General features: G+C 37.8%; 2 protein-coding genes across 2 annotated transcripts; one reads left to right on the top strand and one right to left on the bottom strand.

The window, feature by feature from the left end:
• Window positions 1-645: 645 nt before the first annotated feature.
• LOC118291248 (transmembrane protein 236-like) lies at window positions 646-4,853 on the bottom strand. Its single transcript, XM_035619350.1, has 4 exons — window positions 4,500-4,853; window positions 4,208-4,280; window positions 3,185-3,308; window positions 646-3,050 (listed from the first exon to the last, which is right to left on the bottom strand). Exons 1-4 carry the CDS (start codon window positions 4,769-4,771, stop codon window positions 2,353-2,355), a joined length of 1,167 nt encoding a protein of 388 aa, XP_035475243.1. The 5' UTR covers window positions 4,772-4,853; the 3' UTR covers window positions 646-2,352.
• A 1,472-nt stretch (window positions 4,854-6,325) lies between these two features.
• On the top strand, window positions 6,326-17,590 carry hacd1 (3-hydroxyacyl-CoA dehydratase 1). Its single transcript, XM_035619657.2, has 7 exons — window positions 6,326-6,481; window positions 10,780-10,897; window positions 11,118-11,136; window positions 11,254-11,342; window positions 12,331-12,452; window positions 15,031-15,209; window positions 16,238-17,590. The coding sequence occupies exons 1-7, from the start codon at window positions 6,363-6,365 to the stop codon at window positions 16,318-16,320; spliced, it is 729 nt and encodes a 242-aa protein (XP_035475550.1). The 5' UTR covers window positions 6,326-6,362; the 3' UTR covers window positions 16,321-17,590.
• Window positions 17,591-18,387: the final 797 nt, after the last annotated feature.

Here is an 18,387-nt window from a genome sequence, read left to right as displayed (position 1 = left end):
TGAAAAAAAAGCCCTAATACCATCACAACTTAAGTCATTATTTCACAAAGATCAATATGAATCACAATCACCATGACTATTTTTGATAATGCAGATTGTGTAGCCTTAGCAGATGTTTTGCATTCTCTGACATGTAGTTTACTTGTAAAATTTATCATCATTTTATAAGGCATAAATACCGGAAACTAGGTAAAACAACAATATGTTGGATTATTAGCCTACTTCAAGGTAACAGCAGAGTTTGTTGAAAGCAGAAAATAGACACCAGTATCAGTATGTCATACAAAAACCTGCATGGCTTGGCTTGCTGGCTTGAGACACATGGACGGACATTTGGAATCAGTCCAAATCCTAATCACACAATTACATATAGAGGGAACCAGCAATGAATAATATGGTTTTAACCTTGTGACATTTTTTCCTACACAGGGCATTACAATCCATGTAATCTGCCGGTTTACAGGAAGTGGAGGTATTTTAATGTTTTGTAGAATAATCACAGGAAAGTTTTTCTCTTGGGGACATCGCGATGACATTTGATAAATTACAATGTAAAAGGTTTAAACAGGTGTCAAAAACCATACAGATACACTTTACCCTTAGTTCACATTAATACTCCCTACACCATGAATCATACAAGTAAAATTTAACATATTTAAATGATTCTCTTTATTAACCTTACCAAAATATATGTATCAGTGATACAATCTCACACTTTGTTTTTCTCTTTGGAATATAACTTATCAAAGAAAACCTAATATAAAAAACATGGATAAATGCTTTTACATATTCACTGCACTTTATGATGGTAGAAAAAAGTCTGTCAAAAAAATCTCAAGTGACATTACAGGTACTGTTGGCTACATTTCCAAGGTGCCATGGGTGAGGGATTTTAAAGGGGCTAAAAAAGTATGTTTGAACAAAAAAGGTAAATATTACATAACAAAACATATAAACACATAATGTCCTATATAGGAAAACATTGCCTAAGCGCTCGCTTTTGGCCTGTGAAAATGTTCATCATGCATTTTGGTGAAATGCTTTGTCGCACACACAAATTAATACATTTGTTTGGTTGCACCAGCTCTTATTAGACTCATTATTTTGTTGATTTAAAGTTTCTTCATTAGAACTTGACTTAGTGTATTTGCTACTTGTGTAAATTATTTTCTAGGAAACAACTGTGATACTGTGAAAAGAGAAGAAATCACTGTGGCACCATGCTGTGAAGCAGCATAACTTCTAACAGTTACAGCCTCTGATATATAAATATTTTCTACTATATTCTACTATTATCTTGTTTTATAGCTATAAGGATATGTGTTTTTTAGAGTAAAGTGAAAAAGTAGTATTCATGCAGCTTGGAGGGCAATTTTAGATGCTCACTTAGATTACCGGATCAAACATTTTGTCTCAGTAATTCAAAGTAAGTTGTGTTATTTTTGTAACATTCTTAAAATATCAACAGCATTATTAAGTGTCAGTTGATTCAGTTAGTTGTAACTGTTACATCCTTACGTATTTTGTAACAACCAATCACTATGTAAGAACTATTTGTGCAGTGCAACTCATTTTAAGTGATAGAAACTAGAAAAGCAACTATATTAATCAGTCATTTTAGCATAATAAACTGTAACATAATAATGTATATTCATACACTGAAAAAATATTCCAGTTAGTAGCATACATTCTATGAGTGGGAAACATTATGCAAACCTAAAAGACACATTTTAGTTATTTAAACTGCCATCAGCACAACATTTTGCAATTCAATGTGTTATTTAAAAAAAAAAAAAATTTTAGTAAACAACTGAGCCTGGTTCTGCTAGAGATTTCTTCTTGTTAAAAGGGAGTTTTTTCTCCTCCACAGTCGCCAAGTGCCAGCTCAACAGGGAACTGTTGGGTTTTCTCTGTAATATTGTTAGGTCACGACCTTACCTTAAAGTGCCTTGAGACGATGTATGTTGTGATTGACGCTATACAAATAAAATTTAATTGAATTAAATTGCTCCTAACTTTAAAAAAAAGTTTAAACAAAATTGATCACCTTCTAGGTCAAATGTGTCAACCATATTCTTACTGTAAATGGGTCTCGTATTAGAAAGCTAATGATCGCTGGTTCAGTTAGCTGGGTGAGAATTTTTGGTAAGAAATATGTAAGAACTATTGTATGGTGCAACCAGTTTTAATTCAGGAAATCTTGATCAACTAACCATTTTACTAAGTATGAATTCACGGAGTGCTGGTGAAACCCCTTCTTAAATCAAAGCATCCTACAGATCCTGTCTGTGCCAATCGATTGCCCCTACTATATGTTGTAGTGTTGCACTGTCTTTGCTTGAAGTGTTGATATTAAAAGTACATCCTCTCTGTATTGAAGACCCTCAGTTTGGTCATGAAGTTGAAGTAGACAAAGGCCAGGCACACCAACAGGTTCTTCATCAAATAAAGGAGGGGTGTGACAAAGCCAAAGAAGGCAATGAGGCCAACACGCACAAAGAAAAAGGGCAAGTCCTGCAGAGCTATTCCTAATGAGGAAAGCAGGGGGCTGTGGGGCATGACCACCACACGCAGGCAGGACAAGTAGCTAAAGATATAGATGGGGAACACCCAGCCTGAGTAGTAGACCAGGGGGTGTCCTGCCACCCGCACCATCTCCACCGTATCCATCCAGAACATAAAACTGTCCACAAACACATCTGCTCGGGAGTCACTGGCACACAGGAATCTCAGTGGACCCGTGTAGGCATACGGAGATATGTGGTACGCTGTGGTGCTCATTGATCGTGAACTCAATCCAGAAATACTAAATGGTCTCCCAGGATTACCTGGTATTCCAGGGACTGTACCATTGGTCTCCGGTCGAGTGCCTGCTCCATTCTGGTTCCTGTCACTGAGCTGGCTTGCCCCTGGTTGCATAGGAGTGGAAACACCTTGCCCGGGCACAGCTGGCCCTGACACAGCTGGATTGATAGGTATTACTGGTGTTACCTGTTCCACATGTGTGAGGACAGTGGAGGGAATGTCAGCATCTCTCTCCATGTCATTAGCTAGAGACACAAAAAGGAATGATTTTCAAGACAATAGTCCAGTCAAACAAGATTAGACAGAGCAAAACAAAAGTTGTGCCGGTTAAATTTATGTAAAAATAGGGAAAAAATGGTAAAATATTGACTGCCCTCACCCTGGCCCGTCAGCCTGCAGTGGCGTATCCTCTCAACAACGTCAATACAGATGAGAGAGAAGAGGACTAGTGATACAGGGAGCTCCGTGAACATATCATATTTCATGTTGTTATTTATCTGAACCTGGACAACCAACCAGAAAAGAATTAGTTGAACATACATTTCACCAGAATACTTCACGTAGTCAACAGTTTAACTACCAACAATAACAATGCCCCTTTGCACCATACATTTGCATCAAACTGTCTAAACTTCTGACCTCTTCTAGTTCTGGGTTTGTGGGCTTAATCACTTGAAGCTTTGGGATTTTCCTGAGTCAGGGCTCCATACAAACAGGACACAGAGCAAAGCAGACAAGCTGGTTATCTAAGCAGAATTTATGGCTTTTAAGTAAAATATACCAGATAAGAAAGGGCCAAAAAGTCAAGTTTGGCTTTAGAAAGTGCTACATAAAAAAAGCAAAGGATCTGGGTTGCAGCCAGTAAGGAAGTGAAAATGTGCCTCATGAACAGATGATTTGACAAGGGCGGCTTGGACAGGAAGAGGAACCAAGCTGCTTATCAGTAGCTCCTTATACATATAGCTGGATATTTCTCCCTTGAGAACCAACAGATTCCTCACAAATCCTTACATGTATTCCACTCACGGAGGCCTTACTGTGATAATACTGTCATAACCCGGCCCATAGGCAAGGACAAAAACGGGAAAAGACACAGAACTCTGACAAAATAAGCTTCTTTTTTTTTTTAAAGTAAATTAATAGAAGAGTTACAACGATATGAGGCATGTTAGTCAGTGGCATCAGTGGTGTTCATGTTATCTACAAAAAAATGTCTCACTTAAGTCCCAAATGTAAAGTTGTCCTAGGATGACAAACACCATATAAATACAAAAGGTATAAATATTTATATTAAATGTTGTGGTCACTTATACCCTGACAATAGCAAAGGCTGAATAAAGGGGTATATGTGAATACAGATAACAATGTAATAACACAAATTACAACAATATGCAACATGTACCTCAGAGCTGGCAATGAGGAAGGCAAAGCAGGGTAATGTGGACAGGACCACATATACAAGGGCCACAGGCCTCCTGATACAGAGAGACAAAGGGAGGGAAAGAAAAAAAGTAACCAAGCAGTTGCAGGATTTGCTAAATCATGATATCAGATCATCAAAGTGCAGTCCTATACAGCTACAGCACTGTTTAGACTCAAACCAACTGGTCAGATCAGTATAAGTGCTGCACTGAGATTCCAGCTGCTGACATACACTGGCCATTGTAAACACGACAAAGGCTTTGGAAACTCACCACTTCTTTCTCCCAATGAGAAACTTCTTTTTCACGAAGACCATGTACTTCAGGGGTACCCAGACCAACAGGGCAGTGGATGTGACATAGGCTACAGCGGAGGCCACAATCAGCCAGTAGGCCGTGCTGGCATCTCCAGGAGGCTGCGCCGAGGTTTTCACCTTTGCTACAATGACAGCAAACCTCTGCATGACGATGAAGAGCGGCACACACAGGCCTGCAAACTGCAGCACCTCACACAGGGCAAACTTCAGCATCCTCCCCGAGCCCATGCTAGAACAGTTCAAAAAAAGAAAAAGACGAGAGGGAGACAGGGGCTGTTGTCGCAGTAAAGCAACCCCTGTCCCTCTGAGGGCTGGTCAGGCTGCGGACTAGTGCATTGTCTGGCTCCACTAGCATTTTCCATACACCACAGCCCTGGCTCTCTGCTCAACCAACTGCTTACACTGCATTAGGCATTGTGTACCTTGGTGTGATGGTGATGAGACTGGCCCTTTACTCTCTTTATATTCAGGATCCAAACAAAGGGTGTCTAACTCTGCAACCTGAAGGATATGTACGTAGAACAGGTATCTTCAAAATCAAAAACTAAAATCTCATCTCATCATGTAACATATGACCTACATTATTCCAAGACTATAAACATGAGTAGCTTTACATTTATTATACCTCATAATTAACCTGAACATGTTCCGATACCAGAATATAACAGTGGACTTTAACAACCCAAACAGAAGGAATATCCAACAACTAGTGACCCCAATACACACATGCCACAAGAAAACCTAAAGGCACTTGTGACTTTTCTCATATTTCTGCATCGCCATCTAGTGGAACAATTTGATACCTGTAAAATGTTGAAGCACAATGATGTAACAAATATTATAAATATATATCTGGTTCAATATCACAGCTTTACTCCTGCTAATTCAACATGTGTTTTTTTCTCAAATTCGGATTAATTGATAAAGGCTTTCCATGTAATAATAATGACAATAATGGTCCCTTTTCCACTAAAAGACATTTACAACCAGGGTTACAAGGCATGAAAAGCCTAAAGTCAACCAAATAACAAGGTCAAATGAGAGGGAACATGATTTTATCAGTGCTTTAGTCGAAACACCATTGGGCAGCAGTTTCCTGCTATGACCCTTTGTGTTTATACACATTCAAGCTAATGATGTGAAAATGCTGCTGACTTATTTTGTCCTGAGGTCACAACCTGAAACAGCAGCACATTGTGCTGTCACTGAGCACAGACACCTGAACACTGAATTGAGTAACTGGAACAGGATTAGGTGGCCTGGACTATATTGAGTGCTGTCTTTAGTTTACACACATTTCTACTTGGTGCCATTAGAATATCTACTTTTAGATAATGCATTGATGCAGTTTCTCAGGCAGTACCTCCATGAGAGCAGATCTCAGACCAGTACAGATTGATAAGTGTATTTAAACCCTAGCGCTCACTCTACTGGAGTTCCAAGACCAGTGGACCTATGCCCAGAGAGGTTTTATGCAAAGAAAAGGAAAGCAATGAAAAGAAATTAAATGAAAAAAACAATGCCAGAGCAGCAATGGAGTGGATGGCTTCTTATTCCAACACTTGACGACACAAATTGTTTTCAAAGAACACTTTGTAACACTATACAGTTGAAATACAGTTTTCATGTATTTCATGAAAACTGTATTGTGAGGGGACCCACTGGCAGGCCACGCACTTGTGCAGCACCAGTCCCGCGAGAGAGGGGGACCCGTGAGCGGATAAGAGGATGGATGACCCTGCTGCCCCCCCCCCCCAACCCCCCCCCCAGCCCCAGCTGTCAGCTCCTATCCTGACTTTCCCACCCTGCCCCCGGTACCATGGCGTCCAGCGAGGAGGACGGCACGGTTGAGGAGAAAGAAAACAACAACAAGAAGAGATCGAAAAGTGCCCTCGCGACCGCATGGCTCACTTTCTACAACATCGCCATGACCGCCGGGTACGTGCGTTAATCCGCCCCTGTCGCATATTAATAAGGAAAGCCTTTTAAATTGGTCGCTCCCTTAAAAAACTGTGAGCGTGTGTGTTGCTGTTTATAGGACTGTGTTTCTGAGTCAAGTCGAAAGTGCCAGTACATGTCGCTGGATTTAGTGGCGCAGCGCCACACCAGAGTTGGAGGGGGAAAAAGTGAACTATAAACTTAAAAGATTAAAATGTAAGTGGTAATTATCGAGCGGTGGAACAATGAATGAATGGCGTTTGGTTGAAGTAACAGGCTGGCGCTGCAGCCGTGTCCAAATAGGGCTGACTGCATGGTGTCAGCGTCAAGGCCCACAGCGCTGCCGACAGTTGCAGTGATAAGTATAGCCAGGGTGCGCTGACACTCGAGCTCAGAACAGGGGCCGAGAACTGCGCATTGGGCACATTATTTCCAACAACAACATAACATTTGTGGACTGGAAGATAGCGCGAGATTACCAGTCGATTTGCTAAAGTGTTTATTGTGAAACAGGCATGACAAATCTCATGAGAATTAATACTTGCCGGCTCATATCGCTTCTGAAAAAGAACAGCCAGGCTTTTTCTCACAGGATCAATAATCAGTGAACGCGTGCTATCAGAAGTGATCTTCATTAACAGCTTCATCTCAACCAGTGCCATGTCACCCATGTCACGGATGCGTCTGACGAGTCAGTTAAGCAAATGATTAATTTACAAATATTCAACATTAGGTCTGCAACTAACGATTATTTTTAATTATGGACAAATCGGTGGATCCTTTTTTGTGGATTATTTGTTGTCTAAACTATATAGAAAAATTCTTATTGTGTCCATCCCACACACCTAAAAGTATTCAGTTTAGAGGAACAGAGCAATTTAGTACATCATCACATTGAAGAAGCTAAATTAACAATGTATATACCACAGAGTATATGGTTGCAAAATGACTAAAACGATTAATCAATTATCAGAAAAGTTTCATACTAAATTATTAATCTGTTGACAAAAACAGTGGACCAATTATGTCAATTGGACAAATTTGATTTATTTTTTACTTTGCTGTTAATATAATATGTAGGTTATCAACACAACTTTGAGGCAGCAGTATTAGTACATTTTACATCATGTAACTTTTGTTAGTTGTCATGGTTTATCATCATATAATGGTCTTTGTTTTGTTTTTTTAATCTGAAAGTCAGGATGACGTTTTTTTTGTTTAAATTTATACATAAGCAATAACGCTGTGATTTCAAAATGAAAGCTGAGGGTTGACATGTTTAGTTTGACTTCTCATGGCTGCTACATGTACTCACTGACATGAATTTAACCTGCTGTCATCATTCATACTGAAATAACATCATACAGAATAGAATATGATATCTATAAGATTAGTTTAGATTTTTTTACTTCAAAACATCTCAAATTTAAGGTTTCCAACTATAGCTGAAATTATTAGTCAATTAATTGATTTGTAGAAAGACATTTACCAGGTTCAGCTTCTCAACTCTGATAATTATCTGCTTTGATATAGTGTAATGGAGAAATTTATGCTGTTGAATCAGGAGGACAGAGCCCGTCCGGATGTCTTAACCAGTGGCATGTCTACCCCGCTCAAGCACCCATAAAATTAGTCCCATCAACGATGTGTTACACATTTCTTTACTTTTACCAGACTAACCATAGAGCTCCGCTGTGTTCTTCTTAACGTTACTACTGTAGTGGCCGTTCTCAACATGTATGTTTGGCCTGCGTTGTTGCTGGTTGCACTTTTCTTTTTGAAACGGTAAAACGTGACCTGCAGTAATTGAGCTGTGGTGACTGAGGCCTTGCTGCTGCAACTGTTCACCTGTTTAATCAAAGTTTGGTTCAGAACCCTGAACGCTCTGTTGTTGTGAACGTGAATTAGGGTCTTAAAATATAGGAAAAAAATCACCTGATATATTGCAATATCCCCAGTATATAATCTGTTCATAACTTTAATAAAAATTGCTACCTCAAAATTATTGCAGGTACCAAGTTCAATATTGAATGTTAACTTCGTTAAAATCGTTCTGTGCTGCTATTATTTTTGTGTAAAAAATGAGAGCAACTTTCCCCCCTTTTTTGTAGTTGTATGTGGGCGGGGGTCAGTGTCCATACAGCACATAGGTTGTAAGGCTACAGCACACAATTATTTACAAGAGCATAGAGTTCTTATAGACCTAGCCTCATAAATTGCTATCAAAGTTCACCAGATGTACACATTGTTCTTCCGTGGCCTGCCATAGATTACATGACCTTGCATAGCGGACATAACTTTAACTTTTGGACTATGGTAAGTGGACTGTATTTATATAGAGCTTTTTTTTTGTCTTATTGACCTCTGAAAGCAGTACAAGTCACATTTACTCATTCAAACACATTCATACACATATTCATATTTACCACGCTTTTTCTGTCATATTCATACACTTTCGGAAGAGCCGTCAGAGGCAATTTATTGTTAAGTGTCGTGAACAAGGACACTTCTGCATGCGGATTTGGGGAAGTAGGAATTGAACCACCAATTTTCGGGTAACATTTTGTTGGTTAGGATGACCCTCTCTATCTCCAAAGCCACCCCCTATGATGCCACCCAGGACTCTTAAGAAAATATATCTAGCATTTTTTACCATTTAGTTCATTTTTGGGATTAATATTCAGCATTGACTTCAGCAGATGAATCAATGACAAGTATAATAATTAGTAAAAGCCCTACTGTACATCCCATTCATTCATCCACCTACTATGTTAATACCAGTGACCCTGTAAACAGCTCTGTGAGATAATCTTTCATGGCCGCATTCTGTTAAGAAGGAATCTACTCCTGTACTGTTTTAGTTCGTTGTATGTTGTTGGGTCAGAGCACAGTTTTATGATATGCACACATTATTATTAGTCTTTCTTAATGTTAACTGTTTATTTTATTTTGCTAACATGTCAATTTTCAAGATCCATCTTTCCATAAAAGCTGAAATGAAAATGAAATGAAAAAAACAAAACACCCTATCTCGCAATGTTAAAGAAAGTAATAAAATAATTCCTGGATCTGCCCTTTTGTCTGGATCCATGTCTAAATTGAATGGGTTCTTTCTTGGCCCATGTCTCATCCTTCTACCAAGTTTCATGGAAATCTTTTGAGTAGTTTTGCGTAATCCTGCTGACAAACAGAAAAACAGACAGGGGTGAAAACATAATATCCTTGGAGAATGTAATTATTTAAGTCATTTCTCAAATACGTCGAGATTCAGCTTTTCTCTTGCACTTTTATGATCTTACCTCAGGCTCTCAATACTTATTTTTTTTAATTAAGAAAAAAAATGAGGATGACATTGTTAGCTGCAGGTCTACTGTAGATTAGGTGAATAAGATAAAGTACAATAATAACTATCTTTAAACCTTGGTTTGAGTCAGCACTGGAAAGGAATTTTACTTTAAACTATTACACTGTAGAGTAGCTGTAAACATTTAGTTAAAAAGTGAAAATCTGAAAATTTTGTGCTTGGTAATGTTGTTACTGGATGTAACACAACCTTTCCTATGTAATGACTCTTCTCTCAGTTGTCACTCTTGATGAAAATACTGGGAATGAAATGGTCAGTCAGGGTTGTTCCTTGCCATCTCAATCCTTGCTTTAAGAAGTTACTCCATCCATCATTTCCTGTCAAGTTAGTCGTTTGTAATGGTCTAAAGTAAATCTCAAGTTCTGGGGAACTTTAACTCCGCTTCAGCGGAATTTTTTTTTAAATTAAATTATAGTAAATTATGAGGATCCACACTGCCCCACATATCCTCACTTCAGTTGGTGTTACTGCAACTTGGACTTAAGACACTGCACACATGATCTGGCTGCCCTGCTGTTTAATTGTCCTTCAGCCAAAAGCTGGCAAGATTTATAATGCAGGAGACTTCTTCAATGCACAGCCTTTAGATCTGAAGAAAATCTCTGTATCTCTCATGAGAGAATAAGACATATCATCATTATGCTGGGTGCTGCAATATTTTATTGATCCAAATTAATTTTTATTGAACATATATTGCATTGAGTCCAGGTATAGCTTTAGGTTGAGTTTTGAAAAAAATTGTATCTACTCAAACTTATGATCTAAGTATGTTCAGATATAATCTTACATATATCATATATCATATATCACTGTACAGGTGGCCTGGTGAAAATGATATGCGTTTCATTTTAACAGTCATGTTGCATCATTGCTGAGATACTCCGGTGTGCTGATCAGCACCTTTGTGTGAAATTACCTGTTTTTTTCCCTGCAGGTGGCTGGTTTTGGCCATTGCAATGATGCGCTTCTACATCCAAAAAGGCACACACAAGGGTCTGTACAGAAGTATAGCAAGGACACTCAAGTTTTTCCAGACGTTTGCATTAGTTGAGGTAAGACTTGGAGAAGAATGGTGTCTGCTGTTACTTGCATGGCTACACAGAGTCATAGAGTGACCTGTTGAATAAACTGTCCGAATAAAAGGGCTGGAAGATCATAATCAACAGTCATCCGACTAGATGAGATTAAGCCTGACAATTGTAAAAATGTTTGATGAGAAAGGTAACAATTAATAGTATGATATGAACTAATTTGACGTATTTTGTCTTACAGGTGGGACATTGTGCCATCGGTATGTGATGATTTTTTTTTTCAATTTAAGTTCAAATTCAAACAGATTTTCATTTGTGCAAACACCTGCACAACTGTAAATCATTGTGATATTTTTTTCTCTCTTTCTCTGCTGCAGGAATCGTGAGGACTTCTGTGATTGTAACAGGGGTTCAAGTGTGTTCACGGATTTTCATGGTTTGGTTCATCACCAACAGCATCAGACAGGTGACTGTCAGGATAAACACCAACTCTGCTACAGGAGAGTTAATTTAGTTGCTTTGGCTCATGAAAATTTGCACATTTTTCTGTTATTCTCTTTATTGTCTCAAGTTCTACTTCAGTGCTATAATCTACGACTGAGTTTTAGGTCCACATTGAGGGGAAAAAAAGTGAGACTTCGAGAATAAAGTCGTAATTTTACAAGAATAAAGTTGTAATGTTAGAGAAGAAAGTCGTGATTTCACAATGAAAATTAAAATTTAATTTAATATCATATCATGGAAATAAACAGCAACCCAGGAAACAGGCGTGAGCCCTGGCAACAGCTTTTCCTGGTGTCGTGCCACACTGACAACAGTTACGTTAATGTCATGTTATCCATGTTAAATGGTTATGAAACACTTTTGCTCGTTGACCTAGACTGAAGTACACCTTCACAAAGTGTTCCACGTTCCTCGTTTTAACACGAGACTGCTCTTCTGACATTTCTCCACTAAAATAACACAGAGACCAAATTTAAGTACTTTATTCTCGTAATATTATGTCTTTATACTCATAAATTTACAACTTTATTCTCAGAGTTTCCAATTTGTTTTCTTTCAATGTGGCCCTAATACTCCGTCGTAATAACCCCCCCCCCCCCACACACACACACACACAAACACACATATATATACAGTATAAAAAAAACAGTATATATACTTTTATATATATATATTTTCCCCTTAGGTTATATAAATATATATATTTTTTTTTTTTTTTTTTTACATAGGGGTTTTTTGGTGGAACAAAATCAAATTGATCGAAGCTTCTTTACCATGTGCTCTATCACAGTTTTTTTTGTTTTGTATTCAACAGTTCATGTTCACGCTTGCACACATTTGTGTACGCAGGTAACAAGATGTGTAGGAGCAGCACATATCAGTTTTGACACATGTAAACATCTTAGATTTCCTTCCTTCACATATATGCCATTTTCCTGATTTGAATGAAGATCCAGAATGAAGAAAGCGTAATCCTATTCCTGGTTGTGTGGACGGTGACAGAGATCACCAGATATTCCTACTACACATTCAACCTGCTCCACCACCTACCGTACTTCATCAAATGGGCCAGGTGGAGATGCCATTACTACCAGCTGGGATGAACTTGAATTGTCATTAATAATCGAACATTGTGTCTGAGCATGTCAGCCTGATCTGGTGATCTCTTCTCTGGCATGCTTGCAGCCCTGGGCGTAGACCGGCTTTACATCAGGAAGTGGTGTAGCCGTGTGTGTGTATTAAGTATTGGCCAGCTAACACAGAGAGAAGAAGCATGGGTTTATTTATTGATTAGCACCAGGTGTTCTCTATCAGCGATGGGTGAACTAACTGCTAACACTGTGCTGTGACAATACTGATGATGCAAAACAGATGTTATAGAAATCAGGCTGTTAAATCATATCAGAGTTTAGTTATACATTTTTTTAGATTGAAAATAGAAAAAAATATGTTTGTTATTGAATGTTTTTCCATTGCAATATACATCAGCAGTATATTTATGGCTTTTTTTTAAAGAAAGCATGAATTAAAACATTTTCATTAATTCAGCTATTATTTTTTAATTCAAATATCCTTTATTATGAGCATGGAAACCAGAACATGGAGAAATTTCTCATTATAATCATTGAAATGTGGAGATGGTCAACATATCTAGGCTGCAGAGTGACATACCACCTGCTTATTACTGTATGGAGAGCACTTGTGACGTGGCAGTCTGGCCTCGCGTGTCTCTTTGCTACAGTAGCTCAGCTGAAATGTGAGTCGTTGGGTGAAACGTCAGCTATACACATTGATAGCTGTCCAACACAGGCTTGGCATCTTAGAGTCCAGAGAGGGCTATCTTGCATCAGAATGGTTTACAGATTACATCAACTTGTTTACTAGCAGGGACATTGTTCTATCTCTGGGTTACCACTGTCAGAGGCCTACATATCAACATATTAATTTTGATATGTGTCTCTGACGATTACATGTGACATGTAATCGTCAGAGACATTGTAGTGTTGTTAAAATTACTCTTATTTGGGTTTTTTTCTTTTCATTATCCTGCACTGACTAGCACTCTCCTGCCTGCCCCCACCATTCACGTCTTTCTTTAAGCATGGAGGAGACGCCAGGCCTCTGGAGAGGGGCTCGTGTTCAGCTGCTCCCGTTTTTATGACCATCTGTTTTGGTCATGGAATGTTCGCCCAACATTTCTCTCACATCCGCTGAGACAGTTCCATGTGCCTTTTCCGCGGTATTGCACTAGAAAGAAAGACCTTGAGTTGTCACTTTAACCAGCTATAAATGTAAAGCCGACATACACAATAAACTATGTTACCTTGTATTGAAACATCAGTTGGCGTTCAACTTGAGAGACTGTCTGCCTATGCATGTGTATGTCTGCATGCCAAGTTGTCAAAAGCTATCCATTCCCACTGTAGTAGTCAACAACTTAATGAAGTGATTCAGTCACTGACAGTTGTCAGAGGCCCAATATCCTTCCTGACCAGTCTAGTAGGTCACGTTTTGTGTAAGATTAACACTTGGTTCAAAAACAATGCAATAGAAATTTTTGCAATATAAGTAGTACTACAATGTCACTCAGTAAAGCACCTACCGCAGCAAAGGGCCAACAGTCCCCTCAGATTCAATCAAGAGGCACCAAAATGCACACTCATATATATCCGTCCACTACTGAAAATATGTCTGATCCATGCATTATTCCCTGGGAAATTGGCGATAATGAAAAATTAAATGAAAAAAAACCCACCAGTTCAAATTCCTGGATCTGCCCATTTGTCCTGATCCAGGAATTTAATATGCTCTCTCTTGGTTTCGTGAAAATTCATATAGTAGTTATTGCACAATCCTACTGACAAACAAACCAAACAAACAATAAACATACAGTAGACAAACAAAGGGATAGGGGTGAATACATTACCTACTTGGCGGAGGCAAGAAGAGTTTGTTTTCTTTTTGATGAATCATTCTACTTCGCTTCAGTTCAGTCAACCTCTTGCCCTCTCTTCCAAACTGAACCAATTTATCCTTCAAACTATTTTAGAAACTTCACCCATGTTTCTCTTGTATTATCTTCCTATCTGCTTACTAGTGCCTTTCTCTCATACTGTGTCTTCCTCCTGTACTGGCTTACTTTAAAGTACATACTTTAGCTGTACTGAAGGGGTAAATTGTTTTTTTAAGGTAATGGAGGGTCCAGTATCTATGATATCAGAGTTGACTACTACTGACCAATATTGTAATCACCGGTTTATTCAGTCCTGGTTGTGTTCCACATGGTTCTTTATTTACCTTGTACAATGAAAGATCTTTATTAATGGATAATTGATATTTATGTTTCATATGATTTCATCAGGGCTTTGTCTTTTTAATGTCTTAGGAGTGGTTAATATACAGTATTTTCAGAATTAGGGAAGCATGTGTTTATTGTTTTCAAGGTAGCATTTGTAAGAGTGCGTGCTCCTGCATTTTGGATCCACTCACCGTTAAATTAGCGATGTGTGTTTCTGTTTTCCGATGACCATGCATGTGAGTGTGTTACCATCCAATGCCTGTAACTGCAGGACGATGTGGCTGCAGTTGTGTGTGACTGTGTGTATTTACACTGCAGGATTTTGAAGACATCCCTCTCTTTTCCCTCCCAGATACAACCTCTTCATCGTCTTGTATCCCCTGGGGGTTATCGGAGAACTGCTGACTATTTATGCTGCTCTACCATTTGTACGTAGATCTGGAATGTACTCCATGAGGCTTCCCAACAAGTATAATGTGTCCTTTGACTACTACTACTGCCTCATCGTCGTTATGCTGTCCTACATCCCACGTAAGGAGCATTTTCAGTAGATACTTTATATTAAGGAATGTGGAGAAGAATATTAAAGTTAAACTGACCTAGAGGATACACATTCACATTTTCCACCCATCAAGACTTCAGAAGCAACTTTTCTCCTGAACATAGGGTTGCACACATTTTTATCTTTCTACAGTTCCTATGGGACAATTTATTTCCTGTTGGAGAAAATAAATCACTGTTCAAAATAGGAGACTTATGTTTAAAAAAGGATTGGATGAAACATCCATATGTGTGATGGTGTATTCAATTTTTGTTTGTTTACACTGTATATTTTTTCCTGAAGATTGTTAATTTGTCTTGTAAATTAAAATAACTGTATGAAGTGTCTGTTATTGGTGAATTTAATCAACTAAGTAGTAAATCAAGGTACAAAAATACATTGTTTAAAACAATCCAGTGATTTCTAATATTGCCCACAATGTGCTAATTTGGAATAAATCGTATGTGGAATTGTTGCCTCAACATATATACAAGTATCATCATGTTCCCGATTTTACTGTAAAACTTTGTGCCAGGAGAAATCATTATATACAGGGGATTGAAACAATAGCACCTGTACACCTGAACAATAGCCAATACAGTAGAAAAAATATACAATGTACAAGTATTACTTCTGTGAAGCTGACATTGTCTGTTTGTGATACATATTGAATTGCATGTACACACATATATTGTAATTAACATATTGCATATCAATTGTTGCCTGTCATGAAACTATGTCCAGTGTCCTGCTTGTCACCCAGAATTTAGTTCAGATTCTTTTCACTGTTGTAGGTAGCTTGATGTCATTGTGAAGTTTCGATTTTATGTTACTTAATTGTAAAACCTTGAATTATCAGAAATCTGAGCTGAATCACAGAGCCTGGTTGAGATTATTGAATTCATCACCAGCCTTTGGTGCTTTTAATTTAGTTTATTTGCATCATTCACAATTATAACCGACATCATGGAATTGTAATTATTCTGTCATTGATCCCGTATGTTTTTCTATTTCCCAGTGTTTCCTCAGCTCTACTTTCACATGCTGCGGCAGAGGAGAAGGGTGCTTCATGGGGAGGTCATAGTGGAGAAGGACGACTAGACAAGCACCACCTCGGAACTTTGTTAGGGCCAGCCTACCCCCGCTTCATCTCCATCTCATCTTTTGCACCATTGGCCATTACATTCTTCATTGCACAGGACGGGAAGGGCAGCACAGATGACAACCTGTCTGATGAAAGTGAGAACCAGCGTGTCTCATATACAGGATTAATTCCTATCTGAATCATAATATTGGAAACATGTTTACAATCCCAGTGTTGTTAGAGCTTGAGACAGAAGCCTGGCATTGTATCTCAGCATAGAGAGAGATCCTGAGTCCTTTATTTACCCTGCAGCCTGACCTCATCTTGTTGGACCGAACCATAGCAGCTGAAAAATACACTGATCATGAAAAGCAAAAACAAATGAGAGGTTTCCAGGGAAATTTAAAATGAAACATGGCAAGAAGATTTTGAGTTCATTATGAGTTGTCCCAATGTCACCCCTCCATCCTACACAATTGGCAGTTTTATAAAAAAAAATTTTTTTGTATTCCACCACAGTTTTTATACAAACATAGTGTGGATGTACAAGAGGAGATTTCAAAAGAATAAATATTCAGTTCAATTATACCTCAACAATAAATCTACATTTAGACAATACGCTGCTTCTTTTGTGTATGTTTGTTTTACCTTGTGTAAATTATGAAATAAGCAGGTATTAGTAAGCATATTTCTTAAAGATGATTTAATCACATACTGTATCACTTAGAGCAAACACAGCTCAAACTTAACATTCTGTCTTGCTAGGCTCAACTCCTGCATTATTTAATGTTGCCCTTGATGTTTACTATGTCAAATTAATTTACAGGAGTGCATCCTAAAATTATTTGAGTCTTCAAAAAGGAGTATCTTTTTCTATAAACTGCTAAAGGTAAGGGTTCAATTCAAATTCATTTGAGCACTCAGTCTTCAGTAACTGTTATGTCTGTTTTTTAACAAAGAGTCTAATGTCCATGGTGATAGAGAGGTAGTTGGATTCCCTCCTACTTGTAACATCGATTCAATCTTCTGTGCAGCTGAAGGAATGACTGGAACTGGAACTTTGACCTAAAGCAGGAAAACAGCATGTGAAATGATGAGAGGACATGTTAGTTGATGAATTGCCTATGCATGGTTATCTAAGGAAATCAACTGCTTTGCTAAGAGACGAGAAAAACAATCAAATTCAATGTCGAAAAGAAGTAACTGGAAAAGGTATTTTTTCAATAAAAACAATAGAAATGTAAAAATACCCATGTGTGCAAAATCAATAAACAAAATTCTACAATACTTTGGAGAGTTTTGTGATGACCTTCACACTGATTCATGCAGAAATTTAAGTATAAGCCATCTGATGAGTTCTGTCCACCTGAACTTTTGTGGAAATGTTATGAATAAGATAGCAATCACAAATATCTCATGGGTTTTACATATTTATTTGAATGTCTCCAACATCTTTCATTGTGTTTAAGATCAAGTCTTTTTTATTTTACGGGAAATACCTGAGAGCTATTTGTAGGTAGGATCCACAGATTATCATAAATAAACATTTGGAATTTGGAAAAAATCTCATGATGACAAAAAACTGTATCTTATATAGAGTATCAAACTGTAAAACTGCAGGTTTTAACCAAAAAACCTAGCTGACTGTGACATTTCTTTCTGTATTTATGTGTGTTAAGTACTTTATTTATTCCTATTCATATAAACGAAAATGCTACATAGACATTCATGAGGCTAGATAACAGTTCCTCAAAGATAGCATATCAGCAACATTTTTCTCTGTATAATTTGAACCTTTTATTCTCATTTTAAGACAATCACATGATCTGAAATGCACTACGGTAAGTCCATTATACTTCATAGAATTTTTTTTTTTTTTTTACAAAAGTTGCATGATGATATTCAGATATTCAGTTGCACAGAATACAGTTCTATTCAATGCATTTAAAATTACCATAAAAAATATAATTACCATTATAATTATTTGGAAAAAATAAAAAAACAGATTTTCCCTCTGTGGTTCCCCTGCAACCAAATTGGAGTGGCTTCTTTTTGGAGGAGAAAGGCATATCTTTAGCATTGTA

This window comes from Scophthalmus maximus, chromosome 21 (assembly GCF_022379125.1).
Source record: "Scophthalmus maximus strain ysfricsl-2021 chromosome 21, ASM2237912v1, whole genome shotgun sequence".
Classification (NCBI taxonomy): domain Eukaryota; kingdom Metazoa; phylum Chordata; class Actinopteri; order Pleuronectiformes; family Scophthalmidae; genus Scophthalmus; species Scophthalmus maximus.
This window is presented reverse-complemented; position numbering and strand designations above follow the sequence as displayed.

Bases quoted from the DNA above. Each gene is read 5' to 3' on its own strand.
- hacd1 (XM_035619657.2), top strand. From the start codon at position 6,363: ATGGCGTCCAGCGAGGAGGACGGCACGGTTGAGGAGAAAGAAAACAAC. The intron at 6,482-10,779 runs GTACGTGCGTTA...TTTTCCCTGCAG, and splicing joins AACATCGCCATGACCGCCGG to GTGGCTGGTTTTGGCCATTG. The intron at 11,343-12,330 runs GTGACTGTCAGG...ATTTGAATGAAG, and splicing joins TCACCAACAGCATCAGACAG to ATCCAGAATGAAGAAAGCGT.
- LOC118291248 (XM_035619350.1), bottom strand. From the start codon at position 4,771: ATGGGCTCGGGGAGGATGCTGAAGTTTGCCCTGTGTGAGGTGCTGCAG. The intron at 3,309-4,207 runs GTACATGTTGCA...TTGGTTGTCCAG, and splicing joins TCCTCATTGCCAGCTCTGAG to GTTCAGATAAATAACAACAT. The intron at 3,051-3,184 runs GTGAGGGCAGTC...TTGTGTCTCTAG, and splicing joins CTGCAGGCTGACGGGCCAGG to CTAATGACATGGAGAGAGAT.